Source organism: Syzygium oleosum, unplaced genomic scaffold (genome assembly GCF_021117445.2).
Source record: "Syzygium oleosum isolate NSW1041296 unplaced genomic scaffold, Sole_v2.1 Sole_v2.17, whole genome shotgun sequence".
NCBI classification, from domain to species: domain Eukaryota; kingdom Viridiplantae; phylum Streptophyta; class Magnoliopsida; order Myrtales; family Myrtaceae; genus Syzygium; species Syzygium oleosum.
This window is the reverse complement of record NW_026607501.1, coordinates 7,464,882-7,485,107: the sequence shown is the minus strand read 5'-3', so window position 1 is coordinate 7,485,107 and position 20,226 is coordinate 7,464,882. Positions and strand designations below refer to the sequence as shown.

The 20,226-nt window shown below is 39.8% G+C and overlaps 1 protein-coding gene across 3 annotated transcripts; it reads left to right on the top strand.

The window, feature by feature from the left end:
- Positions 1 to 17,266: 17,266 nt before the first annotated feature.
- Positions 17,267 to 20,011, top strand: LOC115678756 (probable inactive poly [ADP-ribose] polymerase SRO5). 3 transcript variants are annotated; one of them, XM_030602186.2, is made up of 6 exons: positions 17,267 to 17,495; positions 17,799 to 18,360; positions 18,721 to 18,962; positions 19,074 to 19,210; positions 19,317 to 19,412; positions 19,640 to 20,011. In XM_030602186.2, exons 2-6 carry the CDS (start codon positions 17,801 to 17,803, stop codon positions 19,688 to 19,690), a joined length of 1,086 nt encoding a protein of 361 aa, XP_030458046.1. In that variant the 5' UTR covers positions 17,267 to 17,495; positions 17,799 to 17,800; the 3' UTR covers positions 19,691 to 20,011. The 3 variants fall into 3 exon arrangements, with proteins under 3 accessions (XP_030458046.1, XP_056175034.1, XP_030458044.1); XM_056319059.1 differs by having other exon boundaries at positions 17,267 to 17,631; XM_030602184.2 differs by lacking the exon at positions 17,267 to 17,495 and having other exon boundaries at positions 17,706 to 18,360.
- Positions 20,012 to 20,226: the final 215 nt, after the last annotated feature.

Genomic DNA, 20,226 nt, shown 5'->3' with positions numbered 1-20,226 from the left:
ATTTAGGAGAAGATTCACCTGTGTTTGGTTCTTTTCTTGCTCACGAATTTATTTCCTGGGATAGGAACTCCGGCCTTTTCTATAATGGATTTTGTTCTCTTTAGAATCTTGTTCTTACTTAGCAGTTGTAGGAGTACGTAAATCCCTGGGTAAAAGGGGAAAGATAACGAAGAGAGAAAAGGGATGTTTGGAAAGTTTTTCTTTTGATCGAAGGACTAAAAGCATCCTTGGCTCAACGCCCTAGAGTTGAAACCCATGGAGAAACCACTACAGAGCATCATCTATTTTTAGTTCCAGTGAAGATGGTGGTGGGTCGGGCTTACATATTGATTCTTTGAAAGAAAATGGTAATGACTTTGCGTCTATAAGTTTAATGGTAATGGTGCAGCTGTTGATGCCATGACAACAGATGCTGAAGTTGGGAATGAGAATGTTGACGTGAGTGTTGCAGGACCAGCAACTCTGGATGTCGAAAGAGAGAGCACTGTTACGGTTGGTGCAAGGGTAAGTTTGGGCATTCGTTATGATGCGATCGTTGGCAATCTAGAAAATGGCAATGCCGGTGGCAAGACAAGGGGGACATTTTGACGAAAATTGAGGTCGACGATGGAAATGCAAGCTCCCGCGCAAAGATAGGCGCTAGGAGCTTGTTAATGATCCGATGGTCCTAGATGGAGGAATGGAAGTTGATGAAGCGCCTAATTTGAGTGGAGACAATTCACTTGACAATATGGATGGCACAAATGGCATGTGCATAGGGAATTTATGTTACTTGTCAAGTTCAACATGAACACTTTTTCTCGTCCAAGTGGAAAACATACTTATCACACTGTATATGATCTTATATCCACATTCCAAATTGGACGACATAACCTATTAGTAGACATGTTGTCATCTAATCTCTTGGCAATCCTAGAACCACACTGTCCAGTCAACTTTGCAACCTCGTTTCTCCGTCTTTGCAATCTAGTCATAACTATCAATCATATATCTTCAAGTATGCTGATGTGATTTGCACCTAGCCTCTATGATTCTGCCATTGAATTCTTAACAAAGGTTGTTGTAAATGATATTACGCTTGATTTCTTCACTAAAGAAGACTCTACACTAATGCTTAGGTTCAGTATGGAATAGTGCTACAAAACCTTTCCTTACAGCCCAAACAAACCCGGTTTGTGAGTTCTGATATATGCCATGTCGATGCTCCTTGCGATGAGCCAATTTGCTTCTGCAATTTATCCCATTTTATACTTATTTGCCCAGTATGCATATGTGTGTCTCACACACATTTTATGCTCAGCATTTGGCATCAACTTAGCTCATGCGAGAAGAAGTCCATGCAAAAATTCAAACCAACAAACACTTGTAAGCAACAATATATGATTGATATTAAAAATATAACTGTTAATAATGGCATTACTTTTTCTTGGTCGCTCATAAATGTCCAACCTCCCCCATCAGTTATCTCAAGGTCAGCCATTAGATTTTTAAGAAACCAGGACCAAGTGTTCTTATTCTCAACCTTCTCAACAGCCCAAGCTATTGGAAATTTCTCATTATTTGCATCTCTTCCGACGGCAACCAATGAATATCTTTCAAAAGACATCCATCCACCCCTATCACTCTTCCATAGCTAGCCAAGAAGCCTTTTTTGGATGCATCAAAGCAGATGTACATCTTATCAAACCAAGTCCACAATCATGTAGTGCCCTCTTCACAACATCTATTTATCAGTCCATCACCTTGTGCTTGACTCTTTTGCACTAATTTCTATACACATTAACCCTTACATTATATTTCACAAATTGTTTCAAACTCTTGATCTCTAGCATGGCCTTGAAAGTATTGAAGAAGTGCTTATCTAATCATACACTAGTTATCATTTTATTGTCAAATACAACGTTACAAGTTTGTTCCTCTTAAAAGGGTCTGAACTGGAATGAACCGCTCTTCTTACTCAACATGCCATATATCTTCCATGGACAATATTCTTGTGAACACTTTGCTCTCACGAATTCGTTGGTATTTCTAGTGAATTCAACACTTCTCTGTTGAGCAATTGAGTACTTCACAATAATTTATTTGAATTGTTTTCGATAATCAAATTTCATAAATACACACAACACATGCAATGATCTAATTATGATAATGATACTTAATTTGCCTCCTACACACAGCTACTTCATCATCTTCATTCTCATTCTCTAAACTATCACTCTCATCATCAACACCACTTTCTTCATATTCAATCTCATTACCATTAGCGAGCTCATTGGACCCTATTTACAGGTTAAGATTCATGAAATTTCCCAAGTGGTGCAAATTGATTTTCCTAAAAATTCTCTCTGGTTTTGACTTGACTATGCAAGTTCCTCATCATCATCATCATCATCACTATGGCAATTTGTATGTGCCAAAGGTTCATCATCTAATTCAGTAAATAGAGCAACTTCCCGATCCACTCTCGTCAATTCTTATTATCCGTGTCTTCACTAAAACTCTAAGACATGTGTCGGTTTGTTAACTCTCTATAACACAAGAGTTGTATGCCTTGCCTCCCTCTCCTTTACTCCTCCTTCTAAAACATATTCATCCCTAGTCAAAGTACTTTGTTCAATGCAATCTCCTACTTCTACTATATCAGTGTTCTCATCTTCATCATCAATGTAATACTCTACATATACATAAGCTTCCTCACCAAGAAAATAACAGTAAACATCATCCCTAATAGCATCACCATCATGCAGGTATCTCATACCCTCTTTCAAGCTCTTACTAAGAACCTTATAATGCAAATGTCTAATTTGCATCATAACTTTTCCACTATATCCCTTACAAATTATTTAAATTATATCCTACTCATGTTGACCTAGACAATATCGACATTTATACCCACATATCCCCACTCATCGCCAATAACAAATTCCCCACCATGGCAAACAACGATGGGTATAGTGGTGTCACCCATACTAACCCAAGACCAAAAAAAAATAGGTCTTGGGATCACAACACACAATCGATGACAAATTAATAAATCGGCTCCCATAATTGCACCAAATTAAATAAACAATAATTGACTTTGTCACTCAATGGACAGAAATGACAATGCATCTCACCAAACACAATAAATCATTTGATCTTTTAACTGTTGCGAGATTCCTCTAGCTGGTGTTGAGCCCTAATTTTTCCCTCAAACCACCAAGCCAAGCCTAATTTTTTCTCGCGCCTAATTGAGTGAGTAAATGAGAGAGGATGACACTGATTAAGTGAGTGAATTGAAGGAAACAGATTCCTAGAAATGTGGAAAGACAGAAACAAATTCCTAAACGACATAAAACTCGAACTAACGAGTATCGCCCAAAAATCGTATACGAAAAACGTACCCAGTATAAGCTTGAATCACCGATCGTTAAAGTACATCACCAATAGGGACGTACCTTGTTTTCCACGGATTAAATGTTCCTTTTGCAACGTCGAGAGAGAGAACAATCCTTAGATCGTTGAACAAAATCCCTTCTTCTTTGTCCTTTTGTGAGAATAAGTTTCTGATTATCAAAAATGCAAATCCACACACACTCTTACGTGTGTTCTCACTTTTTGTGTCTAGACAATAACTGCCAAGTGCAGTTATTTCCTTTCATGGGCTGGGTTAGCCCATCATGAGCGGCCCATCATTCACAAAGAAAACCCATCATCTCCCACTCGCACATGGTGGGCTAAACATTAACTCTCTCTTTTATGCAATGTTCATATCAACAAATAATCCATGCGACCAGCATACTTCGAGAGCTCGTTGCTATGCATCTGTTAGGAACACATAGCAGCTCAAATTGGGCATTACGTTATCGAGTAGATATAGTATGCAATACCCTAGATCAATCAGTCACATTTATATCTCTCTTAATCTCTTTTAGTATCTCGTATATTGTATTCACAACTATGATTTACTCAAAATCATAATTGATCGACCTGTGAATACAAAAAAAAATATGACATCACAAATAAATTGATCTTCCCCTTTCCTTAATCCTCTCCATTTCAATTCAATTCGCTTTTCTAGAAATGCCCCATTAGATCGAATTATTCATGACCATTGGCAACACCCTAAGATAGCAAACACTGAATAGAAATTTTGAGAATAAGTTAGAGTCGTGAGGGCATTTAATGAGGAACTCTTATCCTCAAGAGTCTCACACGGCATAAAGTTGAGATCAAAAAACTTTTGCCACTCTTATAGGTCGTCTTATGCATACGTAGTATGAAATATGTATTACGGCATTCTCTCCTTCCCCTAGGAGCGCATGTCTTTATACTTAATGCCGTACAGATGATAGTTTAAATATACTTAATATCTAGACTTGAGTTCACGTATCTACTCTTTTAAAGAATTCATCAGAACTCACATCTGGCATCATTGACAGATAAAGTAAAATATGTGGGTTATTTTACCTTCGGACATAGTAAATATTATATCCTCATCTTAATATTCAGTTAAGGCGACATTTGTAATTTAAGCTTGAGCTCTCAATTATCACCCAGATAATAAGCTTAAAAAATTGTCTCATCTCTATTTATTGCACAGTAAATAGAGGCGATTACCCGTGTAAGTGGGCTAATCTCATCTGTCAGACATACTTTCTCGATATAATGCACTAAGCATTAAGATGCATAAATATTAAATAAATTCATAGGCATTAATAATGAGAGAGCAACTTCATTAAATGTGAACACTCAGGGAAAAAAATAATATTCAGTACATCACTTTCTACGCAGTCCCAGAGATTTTACATGACCATAGAAAACGTCTCTTGGAATTGGCTTCGTCATAGGATCTGCTATCATTCTATGCGTAGATATGTACTGCAAGTTCACATCCTTTCGTGCTACCATATCTTTAACAAAATTGTACTTGGTATCTATATGTTTGGTCTTGCCATGATATTTCGGATCCTTGGTGTATGCTATCGCTGCTTGACTATCACTATTGACTAACAATGAGTTTTCAGCATTCTTAGCAACACCTAAATGATCCAAAAATCTCTTAAGCCAAACACCTTCTTATACTGCTCCTGACAACGCCACGAACTCGGCTTCCATCGTGGACAATGCTATACATGTTTGTTTCTTACTGCTCCAAGATATGGCGCCATTATTCAGTAAGTAAACAAAACCAGAGGTAGATTTCCTTTCATCTAAATCTCCTCCCCAATCAGCATCTGAGTAGCCTTCAAGTCGCAGATCCTTGCCTTGATAACTCAGTGAATAATTAGCAGTACCCTTTAGATACCTCATGATTCTTTTTACGGCTTTCCAATGTGCTTGACCTGGATTGGATTGGTACCTACTTACCATCCCAACTGCAAAACATATGTCAGGTCTTGTACACATCATAGCGTATATTAAACTTCCAATAGTACTAGCATAAGGAACACGTTTCATTTGTTCCTTCTCTTGTGGAGTCTTAGGACACAACCTATGGCTCAATCCTTCACCTTTTGCAATAGGAGTATCCATGGGTTTACAGTCTTGCATACAAAATCGTTCAAGAACTTTATTTATATAAGTCTCTTGAGAAAGAGACAATAATCTCTTGGAACGATCTCTTGAAATCTTAACTCCAAGAATATATGCAGCCTCACCCATATCTTTCATCTCAAAATTGGACGATAACCAACTCTTAATAGTATTAACCAACTCCATATTGCTTCCGGCAATCAGTATATCATCAACATATAATGATAAAATCACAAATTGATCTTTGGATCTTTTGATATACACACAATGATCTTCATCATTGTAAAATCAAACGCCAATATGGCATTATGAAAACGTATATACCATTGTCTCGAAGACTGCTTAAGGCCATATATCGATCTTAGAAGTCGACATACTTTTTGTTCTTGGCCTTTCACAACGAAGCCTACTGGCTGCTCCATGTAAATTTCTTCTTCTAATTCTCCATTTAGAAAAGCAGTCTTTACATCCATTTGATGTAATTCAAGATCCATGTTTGTCACTATTGCCAGAATAAGGCGAATTGAGGTAAATCTCACTACAGGAGAGAAAGTTTCTTCATAATCAATTCCTTCCTGTTGATTATACCCTTTCGCCACTAGGCGAGCTTTATATCTTTCTATTGAGCCATCGGATTTGCGTTTTATTTTGAGAACCCATTTATTCCCAATAGCTTTGCGTCCTTCTGGAAGATTAACCAGTTCCCAAACATGGTTTGACTTTATTGACTCCATTTCTTCTTTCATTGCAATCATCCATTTTTCTTTGTTAGGGCAATTTAGAGCCTCATTTACATTCCTTGGCTCGTCTTCATTTTGTGGAGCGATCATGAAAGTTTCCCCTTCAATGTTAAAACGTCGTCGGGGAATACTTTTGCGACTTGTTCGCCGTATGGGAGATTGTACACGTGGTATATCATTCTCCATTATGCTCCCACTTGGATTAGATAATGACGGAATCGTCTCATCAAAAGGTTGCAATTGAGATTGAGTCGAATTCAATTCCTCACTTCTCACATTGCTTCCACTTGGACGAACTTTATCGATTTCACTATCAGGATCCAAGGTTTCAAATAGTGAGTAGTTCTCACCTATTTCGCCCTTCTTAGGAAACTCATTCTCTAAGAATGTGACATATCGTGATTCAAATTCAGTTATACTCCCACTTTCTTGCTCACCTATAAATACATATCCTTTTGAGGTTTCCGAATACCTTATGAAGATACTCTTCTTACCTCTAGGACCTAATTTCCCATACTTATGAGAAGATTCATGTGTATAAGCGGCACAACCCCAAGGTTTCAGAAAACTCAAAACGGGTTTTCTACTTGTCCATAACTCATACGGAGTGGAAATAACTGATTTAGAAGGCACACGGTTAAGTATGTAGACAGCAGTTAATAAAGGACAAAAGAACACTACAAGTGCCATAACTTGTGTACGGCGCTCACTTTAGTGCCATAACTTTTTTTTGGATCACTTTAGTGCTAAAATTTTTGAAAAACGATCACTTAAGTGCTAAAATTTTTGAAAAATGATCACTTAAGTGCCAACTCCGGTGCCGTACACAATTTTTCGCCGGAAATCTGACGTGGCATTTTTTTTATTAATTTCTGAAGCTGACGTGGCTCGCCGGAGTCTCGCCGGAGATCGGCACTTAAGTGATCGTTTTTCAAAAATTTTAGCACTTAAATGTTCGTTTTTCAAAAATTTTAGCACTTAAGTGATCGTTTTTCAAAAATTTTAGCACTAAAGTGATCCAAAAAAAAGTTATGACACTTAAGTGATCGTTTTTCCTCCGACTTGGCACCAAAGTGATCCGAAAAAAAGTTATGGCACCAAAGTGAGCGCCGTACATAAGTTATGGCACTTATAGTATCCTTTTGCCGTTAATAAAGCGTCACCCCAAAAGGTGATTGGTAAGTTAGCCTGCGCTATCATGGACCTAACCATTTCTAGTAGGGTTCTGTTTCTTCTTTCCGCAACACCATTTTGTTGAGGAGTATAGGGAATAGACAACTGTCTTTCTATTCCCTTTTCATCACACAAATTTCTGAACTCATCAGATAAATATTCTCGACCTCGATCGGATCTCAATGCTTTTATTTTCTTATCTAATTGATTTTCCACCAAGTTCATAAATATCTTGAAGCAACTAAAAGCCTCAGATTTATGAGAAATCAAATAGACATATCCGAATCGAGTATAATCATCAATAAATGTGATAAAATAAACAGCCTTATGTCTAGCCCTCACATTCATTGGACCACAAATGTCAGAATGGATTAACTGCAAAGGGAATTCAGCTCTTGTTCCTTTTCCAAATGGTTTCCTTGTTGTTTTCCCAGCTAGGCAGTGTTCACAAGTGGGCAAATCGACTTTTTCAATATTGCCCATTAAGCCTTCTTTGGCTAATTTATTCATTCGTTGTTGGCCTATATGGCCAAGCCTAGCATGCCATACGTTCACATCATTATCACAAGAAGTAGAAGACGTGAAGTGGGAATAACAAACATTGACATTTACAGAATCAACATCCAGTACAATAAAACCATCTAGAAAATAACCACAACCATAATAACTCGTACCTAAATACAAGTCTACATCATTATTATGGAAGCTCAAATTAAAACCAAGTCGAATCAACACTAAAACAGACACTAAATTCCGACGAATTTCCGGAGCATATAATACATCATGTAGGAACAAAGTGCGTCCTTCACGCATAATTAACTGGCAGGTGCCAATTCCTTTAACCTCAGCTCTGGAGTTGTTCCCTACATAAATCCATTTAGTTCCCGTTGGAACTCGTCGGAATTCTACGAAGGCTTCTCTATCCTTCGCTACATGGTCTGTTGCTCCCGAATCTACAGTCCACAAAGGATTTGATTCAGTTAGAAATATAGAACTTGATACATAAACAAAGTTCTCAATAATACAAGATGAGTTAACCTTCTTTGGCTCACGACAATCGCGAGCAAAGTGGCCTTTCTTGCCACAGTTGTAGCACTTCACTCTTGACATCTTTTTCTCATGAGGACGCTTTCCTCTTTGGTGTTGTTCATCTCTTGGTTTCTTCCCCAAAGAACTCGCTCTCTTACCTCTCCACCTTCTGAACGAATCAGGACGCTTGCGCTTAGAGCTCGAAGGCCCTTGTGAGCTAGAACCTGCATAGTAAATGTCAATTACCGGCTTATCCGCCAGGAGACGGTCCTCCTCTAGCTCTAAGTGGCGCACTGCATCCTCAAAGGTTTTGATGTTCTCATTGTGAGTTAGGTGCAACTTCATATGCTCCCAACTTTGAGGCAAAGAACGAATCACTGCTTGCACTTGCTGCTCATCAGTCAGAACATGGCCAGCATCCTTCAGCTCATTAATCATGTTTGACATTTTCCTTAAATGTTGTTTCATGGACTGACCATGTGGCTTCTTATATGAGTCAAATCTTATAGTGAGCTGTCTAAACTTGGTTACAGATGTATGACCAAACCTTCCTGCCAATACTCCCCACATCTCCTTAGCATTTTCAAAACGCCTAAACTCTCGCATGACATCATTTTCCATGCTATTCAGCAATGTGATGCGAGCAAGGGAGTTCTTCCTTTTCCATACAGCAAATGCATCCTTATCTCTCTTATGTTGTGCAGTGTTTCCGTCTTCAAGCTTTACCATAACCAGGTTAAGAGCTTCAAGAGCCTCTTGCTCTTCCAGCACATATTGGATTTTCATATGCCATATTTCAGAATTCTCGCCGTTCAATTTCTCTCCTTTGTTCAATTTAGCCACTACGTTCTTAGTTGCTCAAGCTATGGTATCTGAACATTTCAGACATATAGCACGAATTATTAATGCCACTCATTTATGCATCAATTTTACACAAACTGATTATATTAATGAATAATTTCACATAGGCTTTAGATTCGAAAGTTCACTATGTTCCCAATCATCATAAAAAAAACTAATGTGAAATTACCGTTAATGTAATCATTAAAGTAAAATTACGTTCTTTAAAGTTACTAAAACTTTTAGAACTCCCACTCAACTCCATATAATACTAATAAGATAAATATTAAAACAGAATAGTACTATAAACTATTCACAACATGAATATCCATCAACATTCATTTACCTAACACTATGTACATAAGGAATGAATCCATCTAAGGAAATAAACATAAACACCAACATAAAAAGAACTATCCACCCAAGATATTTAACACCAACCTATAGTGAACATATCCATAAGAGCTTACGAAAAATAGATAAACACAATCAGGTGGTGATCTTCTTTCTATAAACCGAAAATGACTCATGAAAATCCTCAGGAAATTCTATTTTCTTTGGCATCCAAATGGAGGCACCCGGAAAAACCCCTAGATTCGGGCAACGTATTGCGCCGAGACCGATTCAATGCAAGGGTTGACGTCCATCTTGCCCCGACCCGTATGTACTCTATCATGAATTGCTCCACAATCATCTTATAGCTCGGACCTTCTAAGGTGTCCCAAACCCTATCAATCATTCTTCCCAACTCATCAGGAATGGTGCATTTGAGGGCTCCGACCATCACATACCCTGGCATTACGAAACCGTTCCAAATGATATCTTGTATCATTTGGTTGACCTTGATGATGTGTGTCATTATGTCATCATCAGCATCCCACCGGTAAAGAGCTAGCTTGATTCTTAGTTTCTCAAGCTTCTTCTTTTGAGCCGCCGTTCTAGGGATAATAGGGGTTCGATATCTTCGTACCATTATTCCTGCAACAAATGCAGAAAATAAAAGGATTACTCATAATCCAAGGTACAATTATTTTTTTATTTTATTTTATTTTTTTGCCGGTCAACGCCGATCAACGGTGGTCAACGCCGGTCAATGGTCAACGGGTCAAATCTACGGGTCGGGTGGACTATTGGGTCAAGTCGGATCCGGGACGGGTCGGGTCTGAAAAACCTGATTGAGCAACCGCATGGCTGACGTCAGCGTGACGTCAGCCACGCCGCACACACCCTCATGGCGCGTGCGATGCACGCGCGCGGGGAGGAACCGCCACGCACGTGCCACACACATGCCGGCGAGACCGCCACTTGCGGCGGCGCGTGTGGGCGCGTGCGGCTCCTCCCTGCGGCGTGCCAGCCATCAAAATTCTCGTTTCGATGAGTACTACGATCCTACAGTTTTAAATTTTAATTTTACCGCACGGAATTTCGAAAAACAATGCGGACCAGTACGGTCGGGTGTCGGTATTTCATACCCGAGCGTTCGTCGGCGCCGTTTCACGAATTCTGGCCAATATTCCGTGTTATACACACTTGCAACGATCAGGAAACAAGAACACTCGCTCCGATACCAATGAAAGGAAACAGATTCCTAGAAATGCGGAAAGACGGAAACAAATTCCTAAACGACATAAAACTCGAACTAACGAGTATCGCCCAAAAATCGTATACGAAAAACGTACCCAGTATAAGTTTGAATCACCGATCGTTAAAGTACATCACCAATAGGGACGTACCTTGTTTTCCACGGATTAAATGTTCCTTTTGCAACGTCGAGAGAGAGAACAATCCTTAGATCGTTGAACAAAATCCCTTCTTCTTTGTCCTTTTGTGAGAATAAGTTTCTGATTATCAAAAATGCAAATCCACACACACTCTTACGTGTGTTCTCACTTTTTGTGTCTAGACAATAACTGCCAAGTGCAGTTATTTCCTTTCATGGGCTGGGTTAGCCCATCATGAGCGGCCCATCATTCACAAAGAAAACCCATGAAAGAGGATAAACCCGATTGAGTGAGTGAGTGAGTGAGTGAGAGAGAGAGAGAGCAAACTAGTGAGCGAGCAAGCGAGCGAGCAATGGAGTGCGAACAACGAACGAGAGAGAGTCCAAGTCAATAGAGAGAGAGAGATTTGTCTATTTGATAGAGAGATTCGGCGTCGTTTAGGTATGAAATGGCCACCGCATTGTCCACGTTAGAATTTTTTTAATTAAAAAGCAACATCTTATTTAACATTTTATTAAACAAGCCACGTAAGACTTTTTGCCAAAAGTTGTTGTCGGAACACTTACATAATCGTTTTTTCTCCTTAATAAGTTATGTGAAAATGTTGGCACTAAAGTGAGCGCCATATAAAAGTCATAACACTTCTAGTATCATTTTCCTTAACATTCCCATTTAAATTCGGCGGTTTCCGAATACATGTCTAATCTTATTAACCCAACAACCAAATTCATTCATTTTAGTAAACTCTATCCAATCCGATCAATAAAATAGATTATAGTTCCACCTAGACATTTAGGAGATTAGATCTTCAAATTCAATCCGCGAAATTAACTCCTTAATCTCTTCGATTTCTTTCTTTCCTTTTATCGATCTCCTTAGTTCACTACTGTTGACACATAAATTTTGGCTATCATATTTAATTCTTTTTTACATGAGAAAATTAGAGATTGGTCCAACCCCTAAACAAAAATAACATAATTCGCATTCACATTTCATTTAAGTCGAGCATTACATGTACATGATCTTCCTATCTTATTTACATTTAAGTAGTGCACATGGGATCTGCCCTCGCCAATAGCACCAATATACCGCGGACTAGCGAGTACATAATCTTTGAGTAGCGACAAGTGAGATTTGTCGGGTATGGTTTGAAAATAGATGAGTTCAATCTTTAAAGGAAAATTGGGATTGTCAAGGTTCGAAGCGGTGATATTTGAACTCTCATTGCTGGAATCAAAGTGGATAAAGCTTATAACCAAGTGGAGATTTTTTAATAAAACTCAAGGAGTGAATAGCCACAAGGAAGAGTTTAAAAAGGGATATTTGATGGACGTTTCCAACTTCAGAGATATCCACGCTCAATAGCTCTATCTCATGATTTCTCTATCATTATTATCTTATCTATCATTCCTATATATCCCTTCAAATCCTCATTATGATTTGGTTTCAATTTGCGTCATCATCCCATTACGATCCACGATATTATTGATAGTCTCTACATGGGTTTTTGATTTGTTTCATCCGATGTTGGTCCTCATCAGTAAGAGATCCCCAATGACCTATATAGAGGGCTCCCGCGGCACACATGATGGGGGGATTCTTTCAGAACATCACAGAGGGCAATACGAGAGAGAGAGGGGGGGGGGGGGGGGGGGAGATTCTTTCAGAACATCACAGAGGGCAATACGTGAAAGAGAGGGAGGGAGGGAATTCACAGCCGAGAGAGAGAGAGATCGTGAGTGCTCTTGAAGGCTAAAGATGGACGAAGTGGTGAAGTTTGTAGTCTTCCTAGTGAGTGTAGTTTGACAATTTGGTCAGACATCCACTCACGATCAAGTTCATCAAAGCCAAGTTTTTCCCAGCCACAATACGAAGGAAAAGACAAAAGGGGCTACGGACTCAACACAAGAGTCGGTAGAAAGCAAGGCAACTAAGCCTTTCTCCGAACGGCACCCACGACAAATCCAGGTGTTAGCATTCGGTGAGTTCGTCACCACCGCTGCAACCTGGTGAGCTTCCCTGGTTCCCGTTGCATTCCAGCAATACCTTCACGCAGCCACGTCCCACCACTCCTTGCCGTTGTTGCTGCCACGAGTCGACAATGCCAGCCGTAACAAGGAATCGTACCGAGAAGCCAACACTGAGCACTACCGCCAATCCCGAGCCGTCCGTTGCGAGTTCGAACTTGGAAAGTCGATATCCGAATTAGGTAAAAACTCTTACCCAATTTTAATTCAAATATTTGACTATTCATTTCGATTGATTTCGTTATCTAATTAGTATATTTTGAGTGAATATGCATATCCAAAATACCAAGTAGCATTAAATTAGGGATTTTTCCCTAATTTCATAACGTGCTATGGTCGTCAATCCTTTTTCCCGCCCGAGATATGATTCGCGATCGCACGGAAAATTGGCCAATCCGATCCTCATGCCTGGGATATGATTCGTCAATCTATTATTTCTAAATTTAAATGGATATGGATAATACTTTTTGTGATTCGATGTCGTGTCATGTGGATTTGATTTCTTTCTATCTTTATTTGATTTGAATTGATTTTGTTTTCTAAAAAAAATCCAAAAAATTAGATACAATTGAAGTAGATTATTTTTTAGGATAATTGAGGAATATAATTAATTTCGAATTTCAATGAAAAATACAAAAAAAGTATTATGTGCATGTCATATAGATTAATTGCATCATGATTGCATGTTATCATGCCACGTCATTCATACCTTGCCATGTGTCATTGCCCTTGTGTCATTTAGCAATTATATGTTAGGTTCAGGTAATTGGGTGTCATATTAGAATAGTTCCACAATGATTTTTGTTCGTCATTTAGAATTATGACATTTAAATAAATCTGCCATGTTAGACGTAAAATGCATTGCATAAAATTTAGTTTTCATTAAATAAGAGAAGACCCTAAATCGCTACTTTGAGGTAAGTCCATATCTTGCAATTTATTTACTGCTATGCTTTATTGAGTGTTAAATAATAATTACGTACCCGCATCATCACCTCACATGTTAATGAATAGGATAAAATCAATCGAAGTTGCCTGTCAAAATCCATAATCTCTGGTTCGTGGAAGTAAAGTACCACCAGTATCTCCAAGCCAGAACGCACCGGCCAATTTTCTGTGCCCCAAATCGGCGGTAGTAGCAACATGGACTCTTCCGTCATTTGCCGCGTCTCCGTGCCATGTCGTCGCCGTCATTCGCACTGCCTGACACGCCGGTTTGATTTTAACTCCACGGAGTCATCGTCATCAAAACCTATGCTCCCCACGCCTGCACCATACCCGCTGCTATGCCGGTCGCTGAGCTACCGTACCAAAGCGAGACTCGTTGCCGAGTCGGCGTGAGTGGTTGCCTTTGCACTACCGGATCTCCAAGTAGCCAAGCCTGGCACCCCCGCCAGCCTTTTCCAAACCTGTCAATTGCAAATCTGAAGTCAAGTCATTCATGGTCGTTCGCCACAATAAAACTTCGCGGCTTAGACCCAACACGGTCGCTGCTCCGCTCATTGCTGTCCTAATTCTAACTACGGTTTTCAAAGTGGCTGGTTAACGTGCCAGTCGCAACTCGCTCATCTATGTACTAACATTTTTAGTAATTTCTCGACTTCTCTTTTTCTCGCACTCTCAACTACCCCATTTTGCTTCTCTCTTTTCGATATTGTCACACACGAGAAATGTACATTCTCTCCTCATAGCTAGCCAGTTAGATGTCCGTGCGCAGCGAAAGGGGCAAATAACACTAAAGAATTTCAATCCATAACCAACAAATAACTAGTTATAAAGCAATTTAGCCGGAGAAATTTGGAAAATGTGATGCACCTATGAAAGCGTTTATCAGGGCTTGACGTGTAACTTTTGTTTAATTTAGCTAAATAGCAATCTCAGAAGCAAGAGCTTGGAATTCATGCCTGCCAATTGCACATGTTCAATGCACTCCAAAAATATCACACGAGCAAAAATAAATAAATAAAATTTACCGATTTAAAAAAATTGGGTTTTGCGAACTCCGGAACCGGATCACACTCTAATTTCAATGTACCCTCACTCCCAAGAGCCCAATTTTCAATAACCCTTAAACAAAATTAAGCATGAAAATAAATAAAAAATAAAAAAGCCAAAGAGGATGTTAAGAAATCTCTGCCCTACCCTCTCCATCTGGTCTGTAATTAATAATTTTACCAATCATTATAAAAATGCCAAAAAAAAAGGTATTATGAAAATTTCTGCCATATCCTCTCCATTTGGTCTGTAGTCAATAATTTTACCAATTAAAAAAATGCCAAAGAAGGTATTACGAAAATATCTATCCACATCCTCTTCATTTGGTCCGGTAATTTAAAATTTTTACCAATTATAAGAAAATGCCCGAAAAGGTATTACGAAAGTGTCTGCCATGTCCTCTCTATTTGGTCCGTAATTAACGATTTTACCAATAAATAAAAAAAATGCCGAAAAAGATAGCATGAAAAACTCTGCCCTATCCTCTCCGGTTGGTACGTAACTAACAATTTTACCAATAAACAAGAAAGTGCCAGAAAAGGTATTACGAAAAACTCTTCCCTGTCCTCTCCATTTGGTCCGTAATTAATAATTTTACCAAAAAATAAAAAAGGACTCCAAATATGGTATTACGAAAAGCTCCATCCTTATCCTCTCCATTTGGTCTGTAATTAATAATTTTACCAATAAGGAAAAGAGTGCCAAAAAAGGTATTACGAAAAACTCTTCCCGGTCCTCTCCATTTGGTCCATAATTAATAAATTTACCCTCAAAAAAATTCCAAACATAGTATTACGAAAAGCTCCATCCTTATCCTCTCCATTTGGTCCATAATTAATAATTTTACCAATGAGCAAAAGAGTGCCAAACAAGGTATTACGAAAAACTCTTCCCTGTTCTCTCCATTTGGTCCGTAATTAATAATTTTACCGAAAACTCAAAATTACTCCAGATACGGTATTACGAAAAGCTCCATCCTTATCCTCTCCATTTGGTCCGTAATTAATAATTTTACCAATTAATGAAAAATGCCAAAAAGATATATCATGAGAATTTCTGCCCTATCCTTCCCATTTGGTATGTAATTAATGGTTTTACCAAATTTACAAACAAAACGGACGGATGATGGAGAGCGAGTTGCCAGTTTTGGACGTTATCGTCAAGGACAGTTCCAAGGGCACTCTCGTCTTTCCACACGCTTCCCAACGTAGCATCTCATCCCTGTGGTCGGCACCGCCTCTCTACGTGTGCGCTTTTCTAATTTTTATTCATTTCGATAATCTCGTTAAGCCATACTTAATTTGAAAAAAAAATTAATTTTAGTGCACTAATTATCCATAAAACTAAACGATATTTTTTTCATTTTGTTGCTCGTCATCACTCCGACCCTCACCAATAGAATGTGTATTCATGCTAAAATATATGTTCAATTAATTCCGCACGCGAGCTCAATTGGTCCTACAAACCAGCGCTGCGTTCTCGTTCTATTTATGATGGAATACACGTACTTTAGGAGGTTTAATTAATTCCGCGTACGGGTTTAATTAATTCCCCGCGAACAAGAACCGTCCCACTCTCACGCATAAATATTTTTCCTTTTACATGAAAACAATAGATTCGGTACCGTTAAACGAATCTTGTGAACTAGTGCTTTCATGGTATTCCGTTAGTAATACCCAATAAAGAAATATCTTCGTTTTCGATATCATGAAATCCGTTAGTAATACCCAATAAAGAAATATCTTCGTTTTCGATATCCCGATCCTGTATATCACAAGAAAGAATAATACTTTTTCGGACCATGAATTTCTACATTTTGATGTTTAGCGAGTGTTCCTCGATATCCGTTAACAAAAATCCTAATCGATTTACTCTAAAGTCGAGAGAGACACCGTGTGATTTGAGCACGGAATTCATCGCATTCAAAAATGAATTATTAATTAGCGATCTTTTATTTTATTTTCTTTTTTATTTCCGTGGAAAATGCACAAAAAATATTAAAAAATTTAAAAAATAGGCGAAAACGACCGGCACTAGGAAAGCTGACGCTTCACGGCGGCACCGCCATAGGAAAGCCGAAAAAGGAAGGAGATCGTAACACAATACGTGGGGCGACTTGGCCTGAGGCCGGCTCCTTCGGTTTTCTCTACTTATAAAATCCTTTGTCTCTCGCAAAACTCGAATCCCCCCCCTCTCTTCGTCTTCGTCTTTCTTCGAGCAAAGAACACCGTGCTCTCGTTCAACCTCGCCGCCATTGATGCACTCACTCCCTCCGTCGACCCACCTCCGTCTCTCTGCGTCCCTTGCTCGTGTCGTGTCGTGTCGTGTCCTTCCTCTGACTTCTGTGTCCGGAGGAATCGTGCACGGGTTCCTCCGTCTTCTTCCTTCGATCGGAGCGTTTCTTGAAGCCGACGTAATTCCGTTTCCCTGAAAATCCTCCGTCGGCTCTTCCGAAGGTGCACGCTTTCTGTCGCTGAGAACTACTAGAGTTGTCAAACTTTCTCTCATCTCGTGTTCCGTCGGCTCTCTTTGTTTTCGAAAATCTTGTTTGCTTCGTTCGAGAGCTCGAGAATCTCCCGTTCGTGTTTCTGGGTTGGTGATTCGCGGGGCTCTGGTTTTGCAACTGCTTCATGAACTGAAAAGCTTTTGATCTTCATTGGTCCTGCGGTTCCATTTTTCTTTCTTCAATCCGTGCCAATTTTGCGTTTGTTCTTTTGTTTTAGCAGTCGTAAATTTTTGTGAATTGATTCGATATTCAGAAATGGCGGACTACACGCATCAAACACCGAGTGCACACGCCGCCGCTCCTGATGTGGTCGTGCCCGAATCCGACCATCCGGCAATCGATCTTAACCTTCCGGATCTGGAGAACCCGACGGACGATCAGGATCAGGATTCATCCGTCTCCGACAGCGAGAGCATTGTCTCGGACGATCATTCTGGCAATGCGCTGTTGCCGTTCATTGGCGCCGGGTTGATGGAGCTCGGCGAGGGAGACAAGGTCCACCGCTCTATCAAGGAGAGATTCGTCTCGCGGCTAGGTGCGCTCGGGGCGCAAGTTACCGTGGTGGCAATCCACCGGAATTGCTCCTCCAGTGTCTCGGCGAGAGCACGGGCCCAAGCGTTTCAAGTTTACTCACAGGCAGTGCAGAAGAAAGGCGGTGGCGACACTGCCAACGTGAGGTATGCGTGGTATGCAATCTCGAGGGAAGAGGTATCCAAGATCTTCTCCTATGGCTTTAGCTACAGTGGGAAGCCTCGGAACAGTGGCTTGTATGGCTGTGGAGTTTATTTTGCTCCTGATAATCATCCTCTCGAATGGTACCAGAATTCCTTTCTTTTCCCTTTTAATTGAGTAAATCATTGAGAGATACGGTTTGGAAAGCGTTACGATCATCTTGTTATATTTCTCTTTTAAGCTATGATCGGTTATATCCAATAGAAGAGAGTATATTTCGCGAACATGTTTTTGGACTCGTGTTAGTACGTCAGGCATGTGATGATATTGTCACTACTGATTGCATAAATCATCGAGAGATACTATTTGGAAAGTGGAACGATCGTGAAGATGAGTTGATTTAGCGTGTTATTGTATTTCCTTTTAAGCTATGATTGGTTAAATCTAGTAGAACCTCGTTTCTTGACTCATGTTAATATGTTGTGCTTGTAATGCTTTGGCAGCGTTAAGTCAGCCCCTGCAGATGAAGATGGCCTAAGGCATCTCTTGCTTTGCCAAGTCATATTGGGGAAACAGGAGCTTATCAGCTTTGGCTCGGAACAGTCTCATCCTAGCTCAGAACAGTACGATTCGGGCGTAGACAACTTATCATCTCCGAGGAGATACATTGTTTGGAGCACCCAGGTGAACACTCACGTGTTGCCAGAGTATGTTGTCAGCTTTAGAGCCCCTCATCGCTCGAGAGGTAATCGAATTTTCTTTCTCGTTCCTACCTTTGCATCGACCCTCTTTGTGTGTTTGACTTTGTCTGTTCCATCAACCGGTCTGATGATCCGTGATAATTTATATGCAATAGGGTTGTTGAGAACTCTGGAGAAGTCGCGTAGACCGACTTCCCCTTGGATGCCATTTCGGATTTTGATTTTGGAACTCTCGAAGATCTTACGTCCATCTGACGTCAATCTGATCTCCAAGTATTACAGAGATCACAAAGTAAGGGCCGCATCGACATTGTCATCCCTTACTTCTTGTCCTTCAAGCTTTGTTTTCTGCTTACCAATGTTGAAATTATCTTTAACACGTGATCATCATTTTCCAGGCTGGGAGGGTTTCAAGGCATCTGCTGGTACAAAGAGTTAGGCATATAGCAGGGGATGGATTGCTGACTAGAATCATCAAAAGTTTCAGAATCAAGGTGTGGATTACGATCCCCTTGATAAACAGTAATTCGAAATCACGTTGATGCCTTTGATGATTGTTTCCATTGCAGTGGATTATGCTATCGCTCTTTGCCTGCCAGTTTCCTTTTTATCAAGTAGATCTCCTGCAAGTTTCGTTTTTGATCAAGTTCATCTGGATAGCATAGGATACTTACTGCATAAAGCCACAACAGTAGTGAGAATAATTTATTCCATTCTACAGCAATCTCGGGCTGAAGTAGCTGATCATGGGACCAGGGATGGACTTGAATAAGACTAGGGATGCGAGGCGCATAGAGGAGATTGGTTTTCGTTTTGGCGAGGTTCACAGCACACAGCGGCGTGAGCAAACGGTACACAAGATGCGGAGGAGGAGGCGCATCTGATTCATTGACATAGCCACCGATACTTAGATAGGAAAAAGACTCTTTTGGAATTTGTATGATCTGCCGATGTTTTGGGGTTTTTTTTTTTTTTTGGCGTTGGATTTTCGTCATAAACCGTGGTCTTTCTTGGTTCCTTTCTCACATTACCGTTTGTTTTCATGGAGAATCAAAACTCTTCTTTGCATGAACATGTTATGGGAATTATCGTACGATATGCGCGATCATGCAGGGGACAATCGCATTTCCATCTAACAGCATGTCGCGACGCAGCCGGATCCCGAAACTTGCGTGGCAAGCCTCGATGGAAATGAATGAATAGTTGCCTTAGCTAGGAATGTTTAGGCAAAGCCTTTCATATCTAGCCAGCTTTCTCTTGTTAAATTATGCATCTTTATGCAGGCGTGGTCCACATGATCTGTCCTAT